Genomic DNA, 27,301 nt, shown 5'->3' with positions numbered 1-27,301 from the left:
CATCATCCATGATGAGACAATGAGGCTTCATCAGCATCTCTGTGTACACTAGAGTGACAGGAAAAAGTGACCTCTATCGGCCCACACCTGAGTTGATTCCTAGTCTCGCCAGGAGTACTTGCTCTAAATTTGAAACAAATCGGACAAGTCTAGCTACCGGACCAACGTGCCTGAAGTTTGTATGGAATTTTCGACAATTTACATGGAGAAAACCCACCAACGCATTTTTGCCGCTAGGTGGCACTGTATGCATCGTATTATCTCTATAAGTGAAAATAAGAAAGATAATTTAATTGTCCACAACATTGTTGTGTATCATTACTCTATTTGCACAAACTAAACATTTTTGTGAAATAATCGTTAGGTTTAGCTCAACAATATGTTCACATGAATTATAGTAATTAATATGAGTCATGCTTTGGATAGAACTTTTTAGTTCTACATGCTACCGCATAGAGGGCGCCAACACTAACTTTTCAATGGAAAGAGATAGAGATTAGGTGTCTTCCACAAAGTTGTAGAACAGGCATTTTGCAATCACTCTTCCATTCTGATCGCATTTCTCCTTGCGTTCGATGCTCAGAGTTTGGTAGTAACGTTTAATCATACGACTCACCATTGGCTGCACGATTCCGAGTTGTTTTCCGATGTCCCGATGAGAGAGTTGAGGATTTTCCAGGTGCTTGCGCGACATCAATTCGCGACGTTGCTTGTCGGGTGACGCCATTTTTTCAATTTTCGAAAAACTGACAGCAATAAAAATACAGTGTAAACAATACACTCTAAACCACCTCTACCCAAATTTTCAAGAGAAAATACCCAATGTGTTATTTTCTACAGCGTTTATCCGTGATACAATTTGATGTGAAACACCCTTTAGTAGGTATACATGTATGAATATACGCGTATATGTATGGATATGCATACCTGAGCAACATGGAAGGACAGTCTCTGAGCCACCATGACGCTCTTGGAAAGCCAGGTGTGCGGCCATAGTTGTGACCAGAAAGCACTGCACATATCAATAGGTACAACGGTGAGCCGATAGTAGTATAGTTAATGCATATAGGTTGTAGAAGTAGCTTGTTGAGATAGCCCGATTGCACAGTGATAAATAAAACAAAAATTTATCGCGCCATTTTCTTCTTTTTTGAATAATAATCAACAACTATATACATTTATTCTTGATTAAATTATTATAAACGGGAATACGAACCGTTTTCCTACGAATCTCCCATACGTCGTAGACAGGTGATAGAAATAATTATAATTCATTTTCATTGGTTACCGACGTTTCCAGTTTTGAAGCAAAATCGGCAAAGTAGAGAAACGGCTCCATAAAACGGTTCCTTAAATATTTTTAAAGATTTTCTTTACTACATGAAAAAATCGGAAAATTTGGCGAAATGTTTCCTGCATAGTTCAGATTCAATCATTTAAATTCATTCGAAATTGAAGCCTTTCGACTTTAATATTTGCGATAGTCTTCCAGGAGCAGCTGACTCGCACGGTTTCTTTTGAAATATTTTTCCATGCTTTATCAATCGTAACCTTTAGAGCATCCTTGTTTCGTTTTGGTTTAGCGTTGGTGACTCTCTCAACAATGCTCCACATTGCAAAATCGAAGTGGGTCGACATCCGGAGATGAAGGAGGCCACATTTCCTTAGTCCAAAAAAGCTTAAAAATGTGGTGGCATCAGTTCTGCACGCTTCTGAATCTAGGGTAAAGCAAATTTCAACGTCTGGAAACTCATTTTCGATCCATGGCAAAACTTTCTGCTGTAAAAACTACAGGTAGACGTACACACTATCCGAAATCAGAAAAAAAACAGGTATTTTTTTACCATTTGAAGCTACTGCAGCCCAAATCAAAAGCGAATCCGGTTTTTGTGTTCTATATACACATTTATCATTAGGATTAATGGAATCAAGATTTTTACCGAGTACCTGATCATATTAATAGTTAAATTTACGGCTCACATCACATAATGTTTCATCCAGATAGATAATGACGACGTCAAAATGTTCTGTGTACCATCCTTTTAGCATTTTGTACTGGACCCTTTGTAATGGTTTATTTATCTCGTAAGCTGAAAATTTGTAATGAATTTGGTTTAATTATTAATTAAATTTCGCCCATTGCGAGAGAATACAATCACGATTGACTTTACGCAGACTCGTCTTAGACATACAGTGCGCTAGGTTCCCGTTGATCAAGGTGAAAATGGAGCTTAGAAGTGTCACACATACAGCTACATCATACGAGACAACTACTACATATAAGGTTCAACTTCTTAGCCGGAACAGAAAGCTTCGTAGCGAAGAACAAGATTCACCACGACATACAAATAAGAAAACGTCAAAACCGCGATCCCCGTGTACATGGACAATGATCTGACGGAAATTCGCCTACACAATTTGGCACGGCGCACTAGCTTAGCTTAGCTTAGTTGACCGCCTGTGAGTTTCCCGACATTGATCAAAGCCTGTTGAAATTGCACATTGAAACAATTGCATGATACTTGGGAGTAGTACATCATACTCAACGTGCAACCTGAAGAGACTAAGATTATAGTATGATCAATAATCAATTTTGGGATGGGAAGGAATGTTAGTTCAACACTTGTGACTATTATGACCGAGGAATTATCTACATTATCCACAAGTGTCGCAGGATAGAATTGGTGTTAGTACACCCAAAACTCGGCTCTAATAACAAAACGTTTAATACTAAAACGGTCGGAACAAAAAATTCCCCAAACGGCGATTCAAATTTTCATTCAACATTCAAATCTTCTCTGCGTCGCACTCATGTTTTATCAATTCTTATACAATAAATATTAACGCGTCGGATTGTCCGGAAGTGTGTAGCACTTCGTTTGTCATTGTATTGCGCACCAAGCGAAGTGAACAACGTGGATAAAGAAGAGTTTCGATTTTCTCTACACGACACATTCCGTATTTGAAGATCGGCTCACACTCGGCTAGCTTCAAAGCACAGTCAGAAAAAAACGACTCGGAATAATGGTGGAGTATTTCGGCTGGTGTTAGATTGAAACTTCTTTTCTATCACGGACGTTAATAGCCAGGTAGCGAGTGCACAAAACATGAACAGTCTTTCCTGGTTCCACGTATGTGAACCGAGGGTCCGGATCCAGACACTAGTCTGGATCTAAGCACCAAGTCTGCGCCTGGTTCAGGTCTTGACTTGGTAAAGGAAAAGGGGGATGGGCTAGATCCGAGTACTGGTCCAGCTCCATGAACTGGTCCGTATTTGGGTACTGGCCCGAATCCGGGAGGACCGGATTTGGGGACTGGTCCAGATCGGGATCTGGCAACTAGGCCAGATCCGGAAACTGCATAAAATTTTCATTTCACTATCCAACCTACCCATTAAAAAATTCGTGATTCCGGCTGGTTTCTGCCAATATTGGGACAGATTTCAGCCTGAATTAGGTCATAAATCCGACAGGATTCCAGTTGGTTTGACTCGGTATTTCTTTATTTCTATTATAGAGGTTTTAACCTTGGAATCATTCGCCTCTTCGGATTAGAAAAGTCTCTTATGAAAAATTTCTAACCCTATGTGTGGGGATCCGGACTCGAACCCAGGTGCGCTGCGTACAAGGCAATCGATTTACCAACTACGCTACGACCACCCCCTTGACTTGGTACTAATACTATCATAGAAATCGACCGAATTATCCTGCAGACGAACAGAGCCGAGGTTGGCACATACTCAAAAAGTGTTTGATTGTGTGATGCAGCAACCGAAATTCGTCATTCCACCGTTTACTACCTTAGCGGGAATATGCGTTTAATACCGCAATGCGCAATTGCGCGGTCTGTTACCGAAAAGACAATATAATCTTACCCAAAAGTAATAGAAACATACCCGTCGGATTTAGGGTGTAGTTAGGGAGATGAATCAGGATGTACCTTGGTAGATATTGTGATTTAGCTAAGCCAGCCATCGAGAGTATTACGTCTTATTAACACTTTAAAGATCATTTCCAAAGTTTGCAGTACAAAGCAAGCGTACAAAAACTATAAAAGGTATCCCAAATGAATGTGAAGAAATTCACTGCAAAAAGTTAATGACAATTTGGCATCTCAACTCTCCCTATCAGACACGTTTCCATAATTGTGTTAAATGCCAAATTGCAAACGAATGTTTATTAGAGTGGGGCATTGGTATATAGAAAACCGTAATTCTAACCACATCAACCGAGCACAGCACTTTTTTGGTTCCATTTGGGGTCCCAAATAACTGTGCTAAATTTGGGGTCGATTGGTTTTGACCCGGTGTAGCGCATTGTGTTTGAAATTTATATGGAAATTAGTATGGGAAATCCTACTTTTCTGCATTTTCAGTTCTACTTCCTTCGGTATGCAACTAATTAGATAAAAGTGTAGTCCAGGATATGCTGAACAACTTTGCCGAAGGATATATGGTGTTAGAATATCTCTAAAACAAGTTATAGCAGTTCAAAGTTCGATAGTTCGAATTAAATGTCAAAAATCATGTTTTTTACCAACACTGTTCACTCCGAAGAAGAAAGTTGTCTCAATACCCAACCATTCATTTAAGAAGTAAGCCTGATGTATTTTTAATATGATGCCATTTTGAAACAACCTACTGTGTTAGTTTACCTCGCTAGTTTCGCTAGTAAGGCTGTGAACCATTTGGTTAAAATTCAGTTAAAATCTGACACTTCGAATGATATGATATTTCATAGAGCATACCTAAATAACAAAATATATTTATGATTTACCACATTGGTATGCTTATTAGAAGAAATTAGAAGAATTATTCAAAAGCCTTAGCTCAATTTCATGGGCGTAGGTAGTTGAGCAATTGGGCGTAGTGAGAATTGCAACAGTTACTTGGGACTCCAAATGGAACCAAAAAACACAACGACAAGGGCTCTTGATCCAATTGGCGGCCCAGAAGAAGAATGGATGGGAGAAGAGCAATAGTGGCAAAGATCGACACCATATGAGCGGTTCAAACTCGAAAGCGAGACGCAGAGTACTGCACTGGATGATTTTGAAGAAAGGCCCAGGAGTGCGATTTTACGAAGCTTTTTAGCTTCTGATGGCCCTACAATTTCTGACAGAGTGAAGTTCTGGAATGTTGAAATGTATACCACTGTTTAGGAAAGCAAAAGTAGCTAGTGTCAGACCTTCATGAGATCTCAAGAAGTCACTTTTGAAGAAATTCGTCAACGTAGATTTGTCGGAAGACGGTTTCAGATTTAATAAAAAAGTGCCTTATTTTGACGCATCTACAGATCACTTGCCACACAAAAAACAAACTCACATGAAAGTTTGTTTTTTTTTAATTTTTTAAACCTAAGCTTTGAAAGTTATACCTTGGCGTGGAAGAGCCGGTATAATAATATATGCTGTTAATTAGTGTAGAATTAGACTTCATCTTTTACGGCTATTGTACAACCGCCAGAATAAACCTAAAACGTTGGTACGCAATCGGGAATAGCGAATCAGAAAAAGCGACATTATTTCAGTGATTCACTCAATACAGAATGGATAAAGGTTATGATGCAAAACCTTAAGGTCCGTCCAGGTTAAGTCTTCGGTACGGAGCAATACCATGACCTAGGAACTCCTAGCATGTTGTTAGTCGCCTCTTACGACATGGGAGATGGTTCCCAGTGGTTCTATTCTTTTTTGAAATAATGCAAAAGATTTTAGCCCGCCGGTCACCACACGGTTTACAATTTAGCACGGCGCACTAGCATGGATTATATTAAAAGATTCACGTCGAAGTATGGAGAAGAGGAATCCGTCTCAAACGAAACTTGGAGAAACTTGTTCCCTGGCATTCTCGAGAGCTTTCTGGTAGTGCGAATGCGACTGATCCAACCTATATCGTCTAACTTGATTTTCGAGGACAGATCATCTCAAGGTCTTAACTGCCTAATGCTTATGGTTATTTGGGAATTGAGTCAACTTAAACATAAATTTGGTTTCTGAGAAACTGTGGGTAAGGGGCGGAAGCTGTGCGTAGTTTGGGCCAAGTCGGACATGGCTGTAAGACGATCGATATTCCGGGGGTTTTACCCGTTGAGGAAGGAGAGGGGTGCAAGGACCGGGGTCGAATTCGAATTTTTGATGCCGGATGTCTTTAGTGTGCCTGGGGCATCGAGATCCAGTGTCGTTCCGAAGAGGACATCCTTTTTTTGGAGTTGACTTTTTGAAGTTTGGACGGCTTTTAGGCAATAATGGGACTTGGGTTTAGAGGTGCACCTGTTGTTTACCTCGGCAAGTGTGCAATTTTGGGAGCAGTGATACCGTGGAAGAGGGAGACCGCATTTCCCGACTTTCCTCGGAGATTTGTGAGATTGAATTCCGGAGGAGCCATTTCTCTCCCAAAATCTCTTCCAGATGGCATTGGATATCGACGTTTCATGCCTTTTTGGTCCATTTGGCGTGGGGTGCGTATTAGATTTCTGGTGATATCTCGCGGTTGGGTATTTTCTAACTTCGACCGCTTTGCTGAGCCCCTTGATCGTTACCGATCGGGCTTGGGTTTCGCGTCGGGACTCGGGACTCTCAGGACGTCCATTACAATAGATACTTGTTGGCGACGTCGCCAACATAAAAACGTTCCGGTTATTAAGTCATCCTGTTAGTACCAACGAATTTTTAACAATTCCTTCAAGATCACGGATCACGCGCAGGTCACAAACCTTGCTACATACCTACATTTGCACAACTCTAAAAATAATGAATAAAATAAATTTTGATTAGAAAATTGACAGCGTGATTGTGCAAACCTACGTGTTCGCACGATCATAAATCGGTCACGCCTGGAAGTCCCTACCCTCGGTCCTAGCAGTCTAGCTCCATGCCTTCAGTTGGACTAATCAGAAAAAATAAGGCTTATATGCACTCGACAACTTGTACCATGGCGACATAACCGAAAACTCTAGTGATATGAGGGGACACACTCTCTTCTAGCATCTGAATCCTATACTGCAAATAAAGTATCAGATTCACGGTTCGCGCGATTGCTTAAGAACACACGCGAATATGCGAATGACCACACGGTTACAATATCGAATTTATACACACTAGCGCATACGACATACAAATGCCCAAACGATCGAACACTTTCATATACAAACGCTCGAGCTCTTCGCGATGATGCACAAAGACAAAATCTCGATCATTCAAGCATAACTACGCTCAAGATTTCGCAAACACAAAAAACACCGATAATTTTGCGAACGCTATAGCACTTACAACCTGATTAACGCGGTCTTAAGTGCGAACAATTAAATGCTCATTTCCACGCGATCATCATGTCCCTACCCGCTCACATCTGAATCGTACACTCTCTACCACAATAACAATCACGGCCCATCGCTATTAGCCGTAAGCAGTGTTTTAGTGGGTGACATTTCCCCTCTCGCCTGCAATTGTAGTGAGTGATTCTGATAAGGAGCCCTACCGAGAAGCAAGCTTTACAGCTCCAGTAGGACAACTACAAAAAAAAATGCTGGATGATGACTTCGCTGATGCAGGTGTTACTTTGGTGTTGGGCGAGAGTTTGTGCTGAATTTCTGTATTGATATTTTGTTATGGTAGGAATTTGTATTTCAGCCAAAAAAATCTTTTTATCACCTGTGACGCATAAAACAGTAAAGATTTCTGAAAATATGTAAAAGTCGTCCGCGAAATCGGTCGAAATAGAAAACGAGGTTACGCAACTGCATATGCCGTATATGTCAAGGCGTCGCACAGAGGAGTAATTGAGGTCGAATCCTGGCCAAAATTATTTGCTGCTGCAATTGTTGTTATTATGCCTTAATATGAACTAAAAATAGACAATTACTAGTTTTTGGAACAATTTGGCATCTACCCACCTACCAGTGCAGAGACCAATTTTCTATATCCTTTCAAATACTAGTAATTTCTAGGTGATCTTTGTGAATACATTTATTTTTCCAGTTGCATAAACATTTGATCAGTGGGAAAGGGAGAAGAAAAGGGACGCCTGTGCATATTTTCATAGAGATACATGTTGGCAAACATAATATTTGGCCCTACAGCATTTCGGTGTACCTCAAATTAGTCAAAATTTCAATATTTTCAAATCGCTTGGGATTGGTGGATCGGACAAGATCGGAAGAGTTCGAATACTTTTTGTATAGCTGAAATCTTGTATTGTAATACTGCTTCAGCAACTTTGCTGGATCTAGCCGTATAATGTAACTTTTTTATAATTCAAATTTGGAATAAAATGTTAAAACAAGGTATTTTTTAAAGTTGGTGCAATACACAGCAAGTTTACTTTTTTTAGTTAGTTTTAAGCTGAAGTTAAACAAACGGTTGTGTTGAACTACGTTTGTAATAATATTATCTTATTTAATACAGTCATCATCACTAGAAAGCGATTTTGCTGAATATATAACGAAAACGAATAAAATATCCCTTAAAATATCACCATTGGGCGTACATGCAAAAATTCTTAAACAATTTGTTGATATACTCCTAGTTTTGCCACGTTATACAGTAGGTTCTTAGGTATGTAAAAAAAATATAACGAAACAAAAAAATCGAAAAAAAATATTTTGGTTTTTGGCCAAGAATTTGTTCTAGTTACTCCTCTGTGCGTCGTTTTATTGGGCTCTTATTTCATGCGAACTCATTTCTCCGAATATTTACAAATGTCTTGCTAGTTTTCTACATGTTGCATGCAAACCGCTCTATCTAGTATGAATCCAATTTTGTTCAAAGCCCGAGAATCGCATCGCATTACACTTAACATGAGCCAGGATAAAATATATTGTCACATATTACTATCTCCGAGCAGTAAACAAAACCCTTCTGTACAAGTGTTTAGTACAATCAATAACTATAAACATTGACCTCTATTCTATTACGTTGAGTAATGTGTAGCATAATTTTCCACTGAACATAATTTAGGTATCAACTTGTCATCTGTACAACATCGAAAGCGTGTTGGTTGCTCGACTACGACTAACTACTAGACGAAAGATTTGGGTACAGGCTAAACTACTTACCGGGTCCTAGATTTTAACAAAACATGAAATAAATAAATATGAAAAAGAGAAGAAATTGAAAAAAATATACAATAGTTTGCTACTCTACAGTTTCAATTGCACTTTCTGCACATGCCAATGTTCAATCGAATTTAATGAACTAAGATTTTTTTTTTGTCGCTACCTTTAAAAAAGAACTATACAAAATCAGCGCTCGATAGAACCCGGGAAGCGGAAGAGACAAAAAAAGAGAAGCGCACAACATCGAAAAGCCATCGGCAGCAGCCGACAGAATATATATGCACTAGCTAGGCTGAATTGAGAATGAACGAAAATAAAAAAAAACGAACGAATCAAAACTTACCTTGCGAGCATTTCTATCGAGAAACATTCCTCCGCCAGCGGCACCAGCAGCTCCACCCGGTCCATTTCCGCCCGGATACGGCGAGCCACCGGTTGCCATATGGGAGAACGGCACCGGTACCGAGTATTTGATGGTATGCAGCAGTTGAACCACCACATTCGATACGTTCCGGAAGGACAGCTTACGCCGATTGGCCGCTCCCAACGCCGAACGGACACCCAGAGTGTTGAGCATCAGCGGCTGTCATACATTCAACATGAACGAACACGCATCATGGGGTTGGTGGGTGGTAACAAATACATTGGAAAATAAAACGGAAATGTCATGGATTAGTTTACAGTGACGGTCGGGGGGAGGGGACAGAAAACAGGACAAATATTAGCAACTGTCACACAATTGCGGAGACGGAAGAATAAATGTGTCATGTCATGATAGAATTACCTTTCTCCTGTGAGCGGGTGGAACGATGAAATACGTATCGATTTGATTATCGCGTAGATACGAATCTCTCGTATCGCCGTGACCGGCTTCTACTTCGTACTCTCCTCCGAGAGCATCTAGCGTTGCCCGGGTCACATGCACCCGTCCAGGTTCTCCCCCACTTTCCATGTGATTGGCCAGCGTAACGTCGTTGGACCATACGTCAAATTGCCACTTGCGTAGTCCAAGAACTCCGCATAGAACCCGACCGGAGTGTATTCCAACTCGCATGTTCAGAATGACGTCCGTCTGTTCTACAACCGAAGCAATAGCGTCTATCATATCCAGACCCATTTCCACGGCACAACGTGCGTGATCTGCTCTCGGTTCCGGGATGCCCGAAACACAGTAATAGCAATCACCTAGGATCTTAATCCGCAAACAGTGATTATCGTGAGCCAACTGATCAAACCGCCCGAACAGCTCATTCAACAGTCGCACCAGTTCCTGGGCACTGCACTGCGAAGCTAGGACCGTAAAACCGACAATATCCGCGAACAGAATGCTCACATTCTCGTGCTTCTGGATGTAGATCTTGTGGAACTGTCCCTCAACCGGCGACAGAATATCGTTCTTCATTTCCATGGCGACGTGCTGCGGAAGAACCGAGAGCAGTAGCCGTTCTAGCTTTTCGTTTTCGTCCTCCATTTCGAGCCGGGCGGCGATGCAATTCCGCGTATCGAGGAAGGCACGCCGCTGGGCACGTTCCATCATCACGTTTACCACCAGACCGGCGACGTTGACCCCGACGAAGATGACGATGTTGGCAGCCAGCTGGAAGATGAGAATGATAAAGTGTTTGAAGCTCAAAAGGCTTAATTTGAGGGTGCTCTGAATGGGCCATTAAAAGAATAAAAATACCTTACAAATTCAACATTTTTGAACTTAACTGTGTCCACCAACTCACCTGCTGATACGCCAAGTACTGAAAGTTCCCATTGAATATATTGTACCCAGTCAGTCCGACATGAATCGACGGCAGTATGATCCCAAACAGAACCGCCTCCCAGATCTGCAGCGGCATCATCGCATAAGCTAGGAAGACCACGAACACAATCTGCCAGACGCCTTCAGCCATCACTTCCCGTGTGTCAACCGGAAAAACAATTCCCACCGTTGGCATCGAGATGAAACAGAAGGCCGCCGTGAAGAACAGTATGCCATAGCAGAGATAGGGCAGGTGTGAGTCCCGGATCAACCGGAACTGTAGCAGTGCCAAAACAACCGCAAACAGCAGGCACATGAATGAGTTGAAAACGTTCTGCGAAGATTGAAAATGATGCTTTTAAAACCGTTTTGACGATGATCACAATAATACTTACATGCAACGTCGGTGCCTGGTTGTAGCCAAGGCTGAGTCCGGCCATGACGCCACACAGGACCACCACCAGGGCAACCACCCCGGTCACGGAAAACCGTTGCAGCTTTAGCGTGTACCGCTGGTACAGACATTCTAGCTCGTTGTTTTCGAAGCGCAGCTTGTTCCATGGTCTTCCTCGGGCCGCGTGAACCGCGTGATCCATGGTCTACCGGTGCCGGTTGGTGGTTGGGAAGGGAAGTAGCGCTGCGCCGAGCACACGCAAACGTCCCGGCACTTTCTACGAGCGGTCCAGCGTGATGTGATGCTCGGGGAGTCCTGTCGAATCAATGAAAGAACGAAAAAAATGACGTTAGCGCTTTTAGTGCTGAAGAGATCAATTTGCATTTTAAATTAGCGACTTGGCACATGTGAGATAGCTTCCTCCCTGGGGCAGCAACGATGTTTGTAGTAAACAAATAAAGTGAAGTCCGCGAGAGCGCGCGCGGCTGCATGGGGGGGGGGGGTAAGTATAAACAAACTTCAACGTGGTTCAGCTTACTGTTGTTTGGACAATACACTTTACTATTTTACGTTCCGTGTGAGTGTATCGTCTGTTAGCGACGTAGGTCATCTCATCATCCGACTGTGAATTGTGATTGATTGCATTGGATCCGTCGGTCGTTGATGGATGCCCCGCGATAATGAAACGTTTATATGGCAAGGTGAGCGTAATTGCTCGTAAGCTTGCAGCATTCTGCCACAAAAAGTGACATATTCTCACGTGGCAGCTGCAGCAGTTTTAAGATTCTTTAGTTTGAGCACAGTTGATCAACATTCACCTCTCGGATCGGTGGTTGATTAGTTTGTTTTGCGTCCGCGGCAAAGTATCCCGCTGGTAACCTCATTCTGTAGCAGGTCATGCGTCAACGGTTCGGTGTGAGACCTGCTGCTGTGCATTGAAAATGTTCGTGTTCAAATTTGACATATGTACGCCACATAATGCGACGACAAACTCTTCTAGCACCAAGTGTTTTTTTCTTGCTCGTGGCTTTGCGAACTACAACTCGAAGCAGGCCGTCACATTCAGGTTGGCATGAAAACCGATGCTCAAGTTGAGTTTTATGTTCGTTTTTGGAATAAAATAATAATACTAGAAGCGAAGACTCCATATCAAGAAGACTGATATCTCTTTCCTTCCCCCATACAAACGAGAAGCGACAGAGGTTACAGCGCCTCTATTGGAAGAAGGGAGGAAGCTTTATGTAAAAATGTATATGTGTGTGTGCATCACTATGGAAAGTACCACCTTTACCCGCAAGTGGCGTTGCTGTTACTGTCTCCGGATTCTGGACAGAGTTGCCAGTCTTCTTGATATGGAGTCTTCGCTAGAAGGCGATGGGACGCTGGTCGAGAAGGGGTTATGATTGAGGAAAGCATCGGTATAGGTGACGGGGACATATTCCTACACTTATAGCCCGGTGTAGTGCGAACACTTAGATCGGACTGTCAATCTTATCGGATAGGAAGGAGTAATCCACTTAAAAGTTCTAACTAGCACCCGAACCGGTGATCGATTTCGGTGGCTAAACCGCAACTTATCTTTTGAAGAGCTGTCAAATCAAAAGAAAACTTAACTACAACGTCAATATTGTCGTATTACATATCACAGATCGTTAGAACAAAGGAATTTCGCACGAAACCATTAAGCAGCTGCCTGCTCGCCGGAGAGGTGTTGTTTTTGCGTTCGACAACCGCCGGTGAAGTAGTAGTTGTTAATCGCGAAAAAGGCGCGCCCGTCAGGACAAAATAAACAACAAATGTAAACAAACAGCTTGTCCTATGTGGAATTGATAATGAGTTTGTTTAGTCGTAGGCCCACTAGATGGTAACTGATTTTTGTTTTGTGTGATTTATTTGTCCACGATAAAGGCTAGTTTACAGTCCGGAAAACGTGTCACGGGATTTGGGTCCCTGTGTATTTTAAATGGAGCTCGGGATTTCAAATCCCGTGACGAGAAATAAGTCTACACAAAAATGACAGTTTTCCTGAAGTGTAAACCCAACCGCGGGAAACATCACGGGATTTTAAAACTCTCCACACAGAAATTCGGCCGGGAACAATTCAACACAAATTGTTTCCGACGGGGAAAATAGTATTTTTATAAAGTTTACAATTCGCTGCAAGTTGGATACTGTTTGTATTTTTAAGAAGCAGCAGAGTTTTTGGTTTGACAGTTTGGAGAGATCTCAGCGGGAAATTTTCCCTGATCAAATCCCGACGCAAATCCCGTGCGAAATCCCGTGATCCATTTCCCGAACTGTAAACTAGCCTTAAGACGCAGTAAAAAGATAGAAGATGGATGGATTCGCTTGCTTGGATGAGAGTTCAGTGCTCGAATCGTGCGTAAAGATATTTAAATAATTCTTTTGACGTAGGACTACGTCTTTGTTTTCGATATGGGGGTGCACTCTGCAAATTCTACAAAAATGGTATGTAACGAAAAGTGGTCCAATTTTAAACGCATATAATTCAGCCATCTCACGATAAATTTTCAAATTTTTTGCGCAAATCGCCCCGAAATACTTCTAAGAATAGATTCCAATAGATAAACCCAAAGATTTTTGATATCATAGTATTAAAAAATTAAATAATATACAACCTTGTCAAAATATCGCGCATTAACACACAGAAGATAGCGCTTCCCAAGCCCTGTACGACAGATTGGTGTACCTAGCGCGCTACGCTTCTATGAATGACGTCATCATCGACTATTTAAAGAACGGACTTGGCCAGCAGAGATGGCAGATTTGCAGACAAGTCTGCAAATTCGCAGACTTTTAATTTAAGCTGCCGATTTTTTCGATGATGCAGATATTTGCAGATTTTTCAGTTTGGTTGCAGATATTTGCAGATTTTTTAGTTTGGTTGCAGATATTTGCAGATTTTTTAGTTTGGTTGCAGATATTCACAGATTTTTGAATATAAAGGCTTTTGGCTACACTAGCTTTCCTGACAGTTTTGGTTCTTCCCAGACTTTTAAAATTATTATTGCAGACATTTGAAAAAAGTACCTGGCATCTCTGTTGGCCAGACACGCTCAGTTCCCTGTTGAACGGCTGGCGAAGCAGATCACTGCGCTGTGTTTTTTACACAGTGATGCTAAATTTGCAGACAAGTCTGCAAATTCGCAGACTTTTAATTTAAGCTGCAGATTTTTTCGATGACGCAGATATTTGCAGATTTTTTAGTTTGGTTGCAGATATTTACAGATTTTTGAATATAAAGGCTTTTGGTTACACTAGCTTTCCTGACATTTTTTGTTCTTCCCAGACTTTTAAAATTATTATTGCAGACATTTGAAAAAAGTACCTGGCATCTCTGTTTTTACAGCCAGTGTAGCTGAGCTAGAAATCCGTTACACTGGCTGTGAAGGGACGCTACCCTGTGTCGTCCAACAGGCGACCGCTCCAACTGCTTCCTAAATGCCGCTGTAGTGTTGGCAGTAAATTTTTGGTTTAACTAGCACATGTATTTGCTATTTGCGCTTGAAATTAAGTAATGTAGTGGTAGTAATAAGCTTCCCATTTTAATTTAAACGCAAGGACAGTTTTTAAAACAGGATTTGATTAAATAGTTTAGCTCATCTAAGCAATTTTATCAATTCTGTAATTTAAAAGGAATTTTACGGAACTTGGTGAATTTGGCCCCACTTGCAACTGGTATAATCAACCTGCACAAAGTGTTGCATAACGCAGGGCTGTTTTTTGGAACAAAATGTGTTATTATTCAGCCTTTCGCTATGCAAAATCACGATATTATGACAGATGGGCTAAGCGCGGCCGTTCCTTTCAATCGGGAAAGGCCGCGTGGAATTTTAGTGAAATGCAGTAATAGTGTCGTGGTGGTACTAGTTGTCTCTTTCGCTCTACCCATCATCATCATCAGCGTTGACTCATTTTGCATTGTGCGCTTGGGTTCAATGTTTGGGGCGAATGTGTTGGTAGGTAAGGGAACTGGCGGTAAAATGAACACGTTAAGCAAAATCAATATTTTCTAACTAATAAGTGAATGAGATATTACAATCACCTTATATGTTTCTTGTTAGACATGTTTTGTACATATCTGGTAAAAATACTTCGTCATAAACACATTTTTTCAAACATGATTCTTAATTTCTAAACATGTCCAAAAATAAGACATGTTTATAGCGAGTTGGTAAAATGAACATGTGGCGGTGGTAAAATGAACAGCTTCTGGTGACCGGCAAAATGTTCTGTATGTATGCAATGCGCAGCGTTGGAAAGCATTTTCCGATCAATGCAAATATCCCAACAAATCATGAGCTTTGCATACACACAGGGCATTTTGCAGGCACAAAAAATTGTCACGGAAGAATTGAATTTTCATGATGTAATATTAACCATTTTTCAATCCTGTGGCTTCGAAAAACATCTACAAACTTGGGGTTATCCATTGGTGTTTGAACTTTTAGGATCTGTTTGAGAGCAACTAGAAAGCTTGGTCTATACATGAGATGTGATTATATTGTCTAAAATTTGATTCACCGGTCCGGGTGTTTTTTCCCACACACTAAGTACTAAGAAAATAAATATTTTACATTAAGTAGTATAGTCCTACGTCTAAAGTTCGTGCAACCCCATAGGGCTGCCCCTTGTAGTTTTTTTATAATTCGTTTAATTGACACGGCTTGATGTGTGAGCTTAACAACGGAGCTGTGTGTTGCTTTAAATACGCACAACAAATAAATAATAACGATCCTGTCATGTGCGTCCATCGAATTCTTCGCACGCAATTTACCAGTGCGTGCGGAGATTCTTTTCAGCGGCGGAGGAGCATTTTCAGCGTCGCCTGATAGAGCCTGAGAGTCATTCGATCCGCTTTTTTGATTGTCACTTTTGTCCAAACTGTCATCTCTGCTGCTGTCTTGGAGCGTGCTGATTTTTTTGGTTGGCTTCCTCGGTTCGCAGATTACGGTTGTGAAACTATCTTTTTCGTTTTCCGTCTTGTTGTCGACGGAGCTGTTTGTTGTTTCAGATGTAGTCATAGCTGAATCAGCATTAGTTGACGGTTCAACATGTGTAGTTAGTTGGGCAACAATTTGTGCATTAAGGTTCAACTGAGAACGCCTCAATAAGCGACCATCTTTGAAAAAGAAAAAAAAATCTCACACCATTGGGAGAATTTTCATGAAAATGAATCAGTGTATTCGGGTACTGGTAGAGTGTTACTGATTGATTGTTATGTAAAAATTTTCCAACGGCTTGAGAAAAAACTGCTTTTTCGTTTTCCAAGATGGCTGCTTTTCGAAGCTTTCTCATTTTAACCTTAATTGAAGATGACAAGGCCGCTGTATTTGTTTAATTTGTTATACGTGGTTTTTTTTGCTAATCCAGCGCAGCGTTTCCTGTAGTTGGCCGATTGTTCGCACTACTGACAATTGGGAGACTGGTTATCGTGAGTACACAGCGTGGTCTGAGCACAGGTAGATCCAGGTCGCAGAATCACGAATGAAGGGATAAGGTACTACAGTTGCATTCTAAGCACTCAAAGACCGTTATTAATGCCTGGTAAGATGTTCCTTCGCTTATAATTTGTAATGGAAAGAACTTCACTGTAAAGAGGCTAGAGCTTCCAGCTCGTGAATTCATTTCCCAGAAATCCCTAACTTTTTGCGTTTTTGGAATTTCCGAATCCCGGGAATGTATATTTGTTTTTTCACGTAAATCGGAAATCTCGAGAGAACGATTTTTTTAACCGATGTACATTCATGAGCATGAGCACCAGAACAAGCGAATCAACGAATGGGGCCTGGGAGTAGCTACTTATTCTAAATGTGCACGTTTTGAGAGTTCTATGCTTTGAAATGCCAATAGCGACGCCCGTCACGTTCTTACAATCATCGGGGAAGGGAAAGAAATGTTAGTGTAACAAACGTTGTTATGGCGTCCGTGTATACCTCTGTGCTCTCCACGTTTGCCACGGGAAGAAGTTTTTGTTAGTAGGACGTGGTAAAGAGGTACACAAATCTGGATGCACCTTGATAAGAAACCGTTCATAAATTACGTAACGCAATTGCGACATTTTGTGACATATGGGAGAGGAGGAGTAAGCTAGAACGTTACGTAACATGTTTTCACTAAAGAAAAAAAAAAGTCAAATAATTTGTTGCGTAATAGGGGAGGAGGGGATATAGAAGTATAACAATTTGTTACATGGGGGGAGGGAGAGTCCATTTTAGGAAATTTTGAGTGGTCCCTGAGTGATACGATCTACGCAAATCTCAGAAGGGCTTATTCCACTCAGACAAGACCATACGTATTCCCTACGCACAGCAAATGCCCAATGGATTAGTTCCATAGTTGATCAAATAAACACTACAGAAAAGAATTAGTTTGCTCAGTCCAAAGATAGGTCAGCTGGATTGGAATCACCCAGCGATTAGGTGTTCCCTTACAATGCCATCAAATCAAAAAAAAAACATTTGAAATTACATACGACAAAATATTTGCAATTCTGAATATAATAAAATTAATACTACTTAGTTGTTTGCGGTTAAATCAGATCGGCAAAAAATAGTGGCATAACAAAGGCCGATTATTTACAAAGATAGCACTGTTGATGGATCACCCAACAAACATAGGTTGATAAGGAACGCAGACGAAAATAGCTGACCACCATCTCGTTCACTTGACATGGCTCAATATGCGAGTTTAACGGAGCCGAGTGTCTTTTATTTCTATTTAACAAATATCGAACTCTACCAATGCAATCTATGTGCGTCCAAAGATTCTATTCTGTGGCGTGGAACATTTTCAGCGTCTCCTGATAACACCTAACAGCCCTTTTGATCCTCCGCCTTGGAGATCGCTTTCGTCCATACTATCATCACTGCTGCTACTGGTGTCCTGAAAATCGTTGAATACTTTGTTTCTTTGGTTCGGTGATTGCAAACATGGAACCATCTTTCTTGTTCCCCGTTTTCTCGTTAACGATGCAGGTCGTTTTTTAACGTGACGACGAGTTATCTGTAAATATGGAGGTCCATTTCGAAATTTTGGATGAAAAACGAGGTAGAGTGTTTTCAAACTTAGTAACTTTCATTGTGCTAAACAAGATTACACAAACAATGATCTTCAAATAATATTTCGGAAGCAACGCAGAAAACAAAAATTTTCCAGCTCATCTCAGGCAGAGCCGTCAATGTGGAGTACCTAAAAGATCCAATCAAATTTTGCAAAGTTATATAAGATCCGTTATATATATTTTTGCGCTCGCTAGTCGAATGAGAGGCATGTTGATGCGCGTTACATCGACAGTCAATCAGCATATTTGTTGTCTGCCTTTATGGCCTGCGCGTTAAGCCAAACCAACCTGAGTGCCAATATTTTTTTTTCTAAGGGACACCAATTTCTGGACTGGAATACCTGTTAATAACCTCGGCAAATCCAATAATTAAAACTGATTGTTTGGTATCGGTCGGATGTTTTATCAATCGATTATTTGCATTGCATTATCAATACACTAAAATATCGATATCTAAAAATATGATCGTGTACGGCCAACTAGTAGGTTTCAGTTTCCACTGGATGATGGCGTCACTGATAACAGTTTGTGTTGGAGTTTTTGTATTTGTTTCTTCTGATTGATAGGTGCTACGAATTTGGGTATTCCCGTGCAGGGGTTGCCGTAGTGTACATGTTTATAGTATTGACACGTGAGGGACTGTTTGTCATAAGTACACAACGTGGTCTGAGAATAGACATACTCCGGTTGCAGGTAACGAAGAAAGAAATGGGGTGTTTCTACCGAATTATCACCACTTGAACACTATTGAAAAGAGTGCCTAGATCTCTGAACTAGGCCCAATCGATTCATGCAGTTATGGCTAGGGTTTCCAGGTTATATGCATTCACCGAACGAGACCAACTTCTGTTACCTTTGTTGTGATCTGTCTTCGAGGCGATCATTAAAATGATAGATTCTTCGAGTTAATACATTTGACCCAGTATGTGCGTTTTCTTTTTTTCTTTTCATTTCAATAAGCTGCAAAAGCCTAACTTCCCTCCCCAAGGTTTACGGGTTTGACGGTATTGCAAACATCATCAAGCATATTGCGTGCATCAGTCCTAGAGAACCTCTGACAGACAATTGCTTGAAGATGGTTATTGCATTACGCCTAGATAGTGGTGCATCGAGGAGACCGAGAGGGCTTATGCGCCTTTTTTATGATATATATTTTTTCATACTCTGCACCTGCGCATACAAACGCTAAACCACTGGCCTGTGCGTGGTGGCGTGACCGACTGGCGGATCGACGTGGATTGACTTTTGCTGTATGCCGTGTTTGCAAATATTGTTCTATTGGTGGTATTCGTGGACGGGGCTCACAGTGGGAGTCATTGTGTGTCCATTTATCAGTCGACTTCGTCATCGATCATATACTATTATTAAATTTATTTAATAATTAAATTAATTTAATAAAGTAGAATAAATAGAAACCTACTAGTTGTAGCTTTGTAATAATCGTAGTTTTTCGTACTAGTGTGCAACTTATGTGCTAGTCATATGTCTATCTATGTATGTATTCGTCTGAGTATTTGTGACAGTTGGGCCAGGGAATGGATGCAGAACTGACGTATATGGTATAACAGTGACTAATACTTCTGGTGATCAATCTGAGCATTTGGTTCTATTCATTCGGGAAAGTCGGGTTGGATAAATTAGGGTAAAATAAATTTACCGACGCATGTGAGTCATCCATTCCCGGCCAGCATAGCATGATGAAAGTCTAACAGCATGCAATTGTCGTTAATGATAAATATACAACATTTGCTGCATTTAGACGAGTTTGATTGCATGTTACATGTGTTTTTCTATTTTACTTTATTAGTCTGTTTCTTTTGTACATCTATTAGTTTGATTTTCCATTATTTATGTATACCAAAATAGTATTTTTCAATTTATACACTTCTAGTCAAGCTCTTTGCATCTTTTTTTTTCTTTATTTGGCATGTTATGATTTATTTTATTAGAATATCTCCACTACGCTATCTATACTCATAAAGGTACAATCGCTCGTGGCCTTCGCGATAGCACAAACCTGGCCACAAACGCGACCGTGCAATTGCAATAATCCACACATACTTACGCCCGCGATTTCGCCTACATGAAAAAAACCCGGTAGTTAAGTAAACGTAGCATCTCTAAACTTCCAAACGCGGTCTCAAACATTAACCCACCACTCGCGCGATCATGAAACGGTCACGTCCGGAAGTCTTGCCTCGGTTCTAGCAGTCTGGAATAATGTCTTCAGTTGAACCAATCAAAAAAGTGACGCTCACATTCACTTAACAACACGTTCCATGGTGCCTTGACCTGGAACTCCAGTGATAAGGGAAACCATCTGTACCATACACTAAAAATTAAGCTTCAGATTCACGGTCCGCGCGCGATCAAACAAAAATACACACTACGTCATAATAAAATCGAAGTTATACACGCGAAGTCACATACACGTGACAAACACGTTAATATACAAATGCTTGAGCCCTTCGCGATCATCCCCGGCATCTACACCCGCGATCTAGTTAACATGATGGCATCCCAGTGATAAAGTGAATGTCTCAGCTCCTATAAATTTTCAAACGCGGTCTCAAGCGTGAACCTAAAAATTCCCGCACTCGCGCGATCATGAATCGGTCACTTCCGGATGTTTCTATCCTTGATATCAGCAGACTAGCTCCATGCCTTCAATTGGATCAATTAAAAAAAGAAAGCTCTCATATCCACTGGACACCACGTTACATGGCGATATGACCGAGGACTCTAGTGATATGGGGTAACTTACTCCCTGTTAGAATGTGAATTGTACACCAAAAACTAACTATCAGAATGAAGGTCCGCGTGACCATCCAAGAACGCACGCGTATATAGGAAATGCCACACGGTTACAAAATCCAGTCTTGTACACGCGAAGTCACATGAACGCGAGCACACGTGACAAACACGTTAACATACGAACGCTTAAGCCCTTCGCGATTAACAACGCACACCTACGTTCGCGATCGCGCAAACTTAATAACACCTCTGTAATAGTGAGAACGTTTTAGCACTCACGAAGTTTCAAACGCTGTCTCAAACACGAACCTACAAACGTCCGTTTTCGCGCGCGGTCACTTCCGAACACCATTACTCTCTGTCCTAATAACTTAGGTTCATACATTCAGTAGGACCAATCAAAAAATAAAGCTCATATCCACTAAACAACACGTTCCATGGCGACATCACCGGGAACTCTAGTGATATGGAAGATCTCAGTCTCTTTTAGCATCTTAGCCGTACACCAAAAATAAGGTATTAGATTCACGGTCCGCACGCGATTATCCAAGAACACACGCGAATATGCGAAAGGCACACGGTTATAAAATAGAATTTATACACGCGAAGTTACATACACGTTAGCACACGCGACGTACAAAAGCACACGCGATTGAACACGTTAACGTACAAATGCTCGAGCTCTTCGCGATGATACACGCGATCGCGAGTCCTTACGCCCGCACATACCTGAACCGTACAATGAATATCACATTCAGAATCACGGCCCGCTACAATTGGCCTAATGCAGTGTTTTAGTGGGCGACATTGCCTGTCTTGTCTGCAAATTGTAGTATGTAATTCTAACGGGGAGCCGTTCCGAGAACCTAGCTCTAAAGCTCCAGTAGGACAACTCTCGAAAAAAAATAAGCTGCAAAAGCCTAACTTATAGTACATTGGCAAAATCCCAGACTACAAACGGGGGACGTGCCATTTGAGCCAATATATTTTTAATCGCTAAAAAATTCCTTTAATCTTTGTTGCCTTTTCCCCCATCAAAGTATTACTTCGTGGGGAGGCAAACCTCTTCCTTTTACTCACAAATTTTCTACAGTTAACTCGGAGCCACACTTGATTAATTAAATTACTCTTCCTTTGAGCCAATAGCTCCCGATTTCCTTTTTGTATTACATCACACTTTAGATCGTGGAGATCCTTTGCGTACTTGAGCAACTACTCGCATTTCTATTTTGATGGAGACGAAACACTGCGATCAATATTGTGGTATGTGAACTATCCACTCGGATAGTACCCAGTGGAGAATGTCCATGAGCCATCAAACTCTCTCCTGCTCCGACTGAGAATTCCCCGGAGGCGGAATTTCTCCCGATACCAAATATCCGTTTCCTTGCCCCATTTGGCTCTCAGCATTGTCTGCGATCTACTCGGAAGCTATCCTAGCGTTGTCGCATAATCAAACCCATGTAGATACTTCCTGAAGCAGCCGTGTCCTGACAGGAACTGTGTTAGGTAGAACAATCTGTTAGTTATTCAAATCCTGTACATATCCTCATTCAGGGTAATGCAGAAAGGAATGATTCCGGCGAAGAGGCATACTGCCTCCTACGATACGGTTCTGTACGCGCTCACGTATCGCGTAGCCATGAGCCGGAACGCGCTTTTCAGTTTATCTCGATTAGGCATGGTCTGCAGCGTAGCGCCCCATATTGAAACACCATACATCGAAGACACCACCCTGGCGTCACATTATGCGTGGGGAATACGCATAGTTTTGCCTGAGAGGAATCATGAATGTTGAATAATGTATGTGAAATGGCAATTCCGAAGAAAATCGAAAAAAATTACCGAAAAACTGAACCATCACTCATTATACTGAATTTGGAGTTAAAATTGACCACGCTAATCCAACATTGGTCTGAGTTCCATCTTATCTATCAACTCAGTTTGGTTCACTATCATTCAGTAAGTGGAATGGCAGCATACCTGTTACTGTTAGTGATGAATTAATGCTGAAACTTCCTTGGGAACTTGGTCCTACACCCACTGCTCTATCATCAATGTGAAAATACTATGAAAAAAAAGATGCTCAGGCATTTAGTTATTTATCAGCACTAGTGTTATAAATATTAAGGTAACCGTAAAATAACAATACGACAGTATGGTTAAATTTCTGATCACTGACAGAAAAGTAGATCAAAAATAATCTAAAGCGTTGGTGTATAGGCGGTTTCCAAAAACTTCTATTCATGTATGATATTTGCGATAAAACCTTGTAATTGTGATTGATCATCTGAGACAGAATACACAAAATAGTTATTATGCATCAGACTTGCCTTACATATTACCTTCATTCCAGTTGTAAAAATTTGACAATAAAATTTTACAAACCAGAAAAAGTGAGATTTACTCTTTTTATTTTTTCAATTAAAAATAGTTTGGTTCAAATATTTTTAAAACAGATTTTTTTTAAATAAAAAAAACATGATTATTTTTTTTAAATTTCGGTGGTTTAAGGAATAGTATAATTATTACTCTACAAAATAAGTACTTGCTTGGGTTAATAAATTCACTAGCAATCATCTACATTTATTAAAATAATGATTTTAAGAAAACGCTCTTTAAAGTTTACAAGTTTGCTTGATGCAATTAGGCGCAAAGCTATATTTAAATTCTAAAAATAGTCAAAAGGATTTGAAAAAAAAACAACGTCGTGACACATGTCGTATTACTTTTCCAAATCGAACGCAGTAAGCTATGGATAGTGCAACTTAGCCACGTTCCATTACGTTGCAGAGCGTGACCAGCGTCACCCACCTTTCCTCGTGTGCACGCCAAAAGCGGGCATGTATCGATTCTTCCTTTTCTGTTACAGTATTGCCCCAACGAACAGTACCGGTTGCAAGATTTAGGCTATCAAATGTATTCACATTGTTTTTATCGTGGACTGTTTGACAGTTTCTAGTGATGAATTCGAACAAAGAATTTTTTGTCCATTTTTATGTTTTTTACGAAGTCGTGTCATGATGAATATCTGAATCCTTTCGAAAATGAATGTTCTAGAGCTCCAATTTCACCCTCCATATTTATATCCAGACTTCACGCTTCCGCGGCGACCATATCCATGTGAAGTTACGCATGACCGACGATGCAATTGCGAAGTTGCGCCCGGATTATCCCCATCCTGGTGGGTTCAAAGCGAAAAAAACAGCAACAGAATAAAAGAAAAAACGACGCGAACACATATTCTTCTATTTTTAATTTGTTGCATGACACGGTCCCATGAATATTCAGCGGTGATTGGATTCCTCCTTGTCTGGGTTGTCCGGTGGAACATATGGGAGCTAACTGCTGCTGATGATGATGTTGTTGCGAAAAAAAAGGTTACACTAGAAAGGCGACCTTGTTGCAAGCAGTTTTGGGAAGGTGACAAGGATAACATGACAATCAAACAAGGGTTGCCATTTTTGCAGACATTATTACTTTTTTTTTTTTTTTTGAAAAAAAGTGACATACAAACAACGTTGCTACATCTTGGTCTAATGAAAACAAATCGTCAAACTCTCGCGCCCCTAACTATACAACCTATTACCGAGCAATAAATCAGCAACCCTGATGATGCCGCCCCCTTCCCGCCGTCTATTTATCGTTCGTGACGCATAAATTACGGCGCAAATTAGCTGAAAAAAAGGTTTCTACTGCCACTTGCTTGCGCCAAGTAGAAATCGGCCAGTAGATTGAAAAAAAAACATCCAAACCGAAAGACCGAAACACCGGTCGGTTGTCCGCCGTCATATGCGACATGAGCATGTTTTGAAAACATTGCGATACCGGTCGGTCGGTGGTGTTGCGGCGTCCTGTTCGGTGTTTTGCTGTAGAAACAAAATTAGTCAAGAGGAACTGATGAGCAAGTGTTTTCACTTGAAAAGAGGTTCATTTAATCTATACATACAAGTATATAGCATTCGACCTGTGATTAAAAGTGGTGCATTTTGTAAATTTATGGAATTAAAAACAATGCTACTTTATTGTTATTTTGATGTTTCATTGAATTATTTTGTTATGTTAGCCGTCTTAACTCCGAGCAAATTTTTATTAGTGATTTTGTCGTTTTTAGCACTTTCATTTGTTCTCCATAATTCTATAATTCCATAATTCAGGAATGCGACTAAAATGTTGCGACTGGTTGCAGCTTTGGATTAGTAAGTTGGAATCGACCCAATGAGCATGAGCATGATGACCTTACAATTCGTAGTTGCTACTCCGCGATTGACCAGAACAAGCGAAATCGCGCAGAGAATCAACGAACGGGGCCTGGGAGTAGCCATCCCATCCTCAATGTACACATTTCGAGAATTCCATACTTTGAAATGTCAATAACGGCGCCGGCCACGGCCCTACAGTCATCGGGGTAAGGGAAGTAATGTTAGTGGTACAAACGTTGTTAGGGAGACCGTGTATACTTCTGCATGTCCACGTTTGCCATGGGAAGAATTTTTTGTTAGTAGAATGGGGCAAAGAGTTACACAAATCTGACTTCACCTTGATGAGTGATACGATCTATGCAACTCTCAGTAGTATTATCTGGGCAGCTGGCTGCCGAGAATTTATGATAGATTTTTCGTTTATTGAATCAATTTTGAAATGCGCGATTTGCCGACAGTCGGGAGTGTTGCAAATGTTTAATTGAATCAAACGGCAGATGATCGATTTAATTATTCGTTCCTCCTTCAGTGGGGCGAAACATGACATTCAAAAAACAATACAAAATAATGAATAGCGATTACTTCTAGTGTCTCGATACATTTGTATCTAAGTAATTAAAGGTTTGGCAATATACGCATTATTCATCGTGTATAAATTTTGGCACTATTATTAATGACAATTATGTGTTAGCTTCTTTCTCCACGAATGATTGATTCTTACGTTATAATTATTAGCGAGCGTTGTTACGCAATACAAGTCACATATTTTAAACGGTATAAAATAATCTCTACCGAAATAGCTGAAACGACTAACTTTGTATATCGGATATACAACCGATGACTTGTGCGCGGTTTTTACGCTAACTAGAACAAGATTGAAAACAATAAGAACGAAAAGAAATTAACTTGTCACCTTTTTCGTAAATAATCAAGCTACAATATTTTTATAGTCATGAAGAAATATGGTTAACGTGACAGTAATATAGTCCGTGTACTACTCCAAAGCATATGCAAGTGCTCAATACAATAAGAACAGTTAATATAATTCATTTATGATTTAATAGACTAAAAGTAAATCCGTAAATATGACAATAAAGCATTTGTTTCTCGTGCTGAAAATTGTTTTTGAATTTTTCTTGCGAATTGTCAATTCTCAACCATCATACATAATCCAAAAGTCATCATTCACTCAGACAAGACCATGCGTATTCCCCACGCATTTAATACCCGGTGAATTAGTTTCCTAGTTGGTCAAATAAAATAATAATAAAAAGTTACTGCCTGCCCGTCGGGTTTTGATTATGCTGTTTGCTGCTGCGTATTGAGATTATTTTGATTATTTTGCGGTGATGCATTAGCTATGTTGTCCTCAGGTATATGGGGGTCAGTGTTGCCGCTGACCACAGAATTAATCTGTTCTGAGTGTGTGATCAATGTTCGCTGATTAGATGTAACTTCTTGGCTTGATTTGCAGCGGATTCTGAGGTAAGAGAAGATTGGTTTTGTCGGACACATTTACACGTTGTGAAGTTTTGAAAAGAAGATCATTCAATTATCTTCCTCAAAGGTACCGCATGACGTAGATGGTGGAATTGCAAAGCCTTAATTTCTGCTCTGTATCAGCGGAGAGATTTTTAGCTTCTAAGCTGAGCAAAATGGGAAACCCGACTGAGGGGTAGCGAGTTGTTTATTATGTAATGAAAGAAATGAAAAATGAGAGAAATATTTTTATCCTGCTTATGTGTCGTTCTTCATCCGGGTTCACGGGTCCAGAGAGCATCGGGAACGGTTGGTGGGACAATACCTAAAAACTGGTCCAATGAACTTAGCAAACGGCTTAAAGTGACGTTCAGTTCAGTCGTTTCGAAACAGAAAAATCAGAAGAATCGTCCTTCAAAAAAGAACTCCCGTTTACTCCTTCTTTTTGAGAAACTAGTTCGTTGGAAACATTCACAAACAATTCGCCGATCTCTATCAAAAATAAAAAATTAAACCATCCGCATATCCAGAAACCGATCGAAGCGTTGAAAGGGTTTCTATTGTGGCTGAAAACTCAAAATAATG

General features: G+C 40.6%; 1 protein-coding gene across 6 annotated transcripts in view; it reads right to left on the bottom strand.

Annotated features, from left to right (window-relative positions):
- Window positions 1–27,301, bottom strand: part of LOC131682103 (Ca(2+)/calmodulin-responsive adenylate cyclase) — a 162,729-nt gene that overhangs the window by 21,589 nt on the left and 113,839 nt on the right. For all 6 annotated transcript variants that reach the window (XM_058963324.1, XM_058963332.1, XM_058963358.1 and 3 more), the window contains 4 exons: window positions 11,199–11,512; window positions 10,784–11,137; window positions 9,838–10,650; window positions 9,397–9,636 (listed from right to left, as the gene is read on the bottom strand). In XM_058963324.1, the coding sequence (XP_058819307.1) occupies window positions 9,397–9,636; window positions 9,838–10,650; window positions 10,784–11,137; window positions 11,199–11,399 (1,608 nt within the window). In that variant the 5' untranslated portion in view covers window positions 11,400–11,512. The remainder of the gene's footprint in view (window positions 1–9,396; window positions 9,637–9,837; window positions 10,651–10,783; window positions 11,138–11,198; window positions 11,513–27,301) is intronic.

The sequence above is a fragment of the Topomyia yanbarensis genome, chromosome 1 (assembly GCF_030247195.1).
Source record: "Topomyia yanbarensis strain Yona2022 chromosome 1, ASM3024719v1, whole genome shotgun sequence".
Taxonomy (NCBI): Eukaryota; Metazoa; Arthropoda; class Insecta; order Diptera; family Culicidae; genus Topomyia; species Topomyia yanbarensis.
The sequence above is the reverse complement of the archived record's forward strand: the minus strand, read 5'-3'. Positions and strand labels throughout refer to the sequence as shown.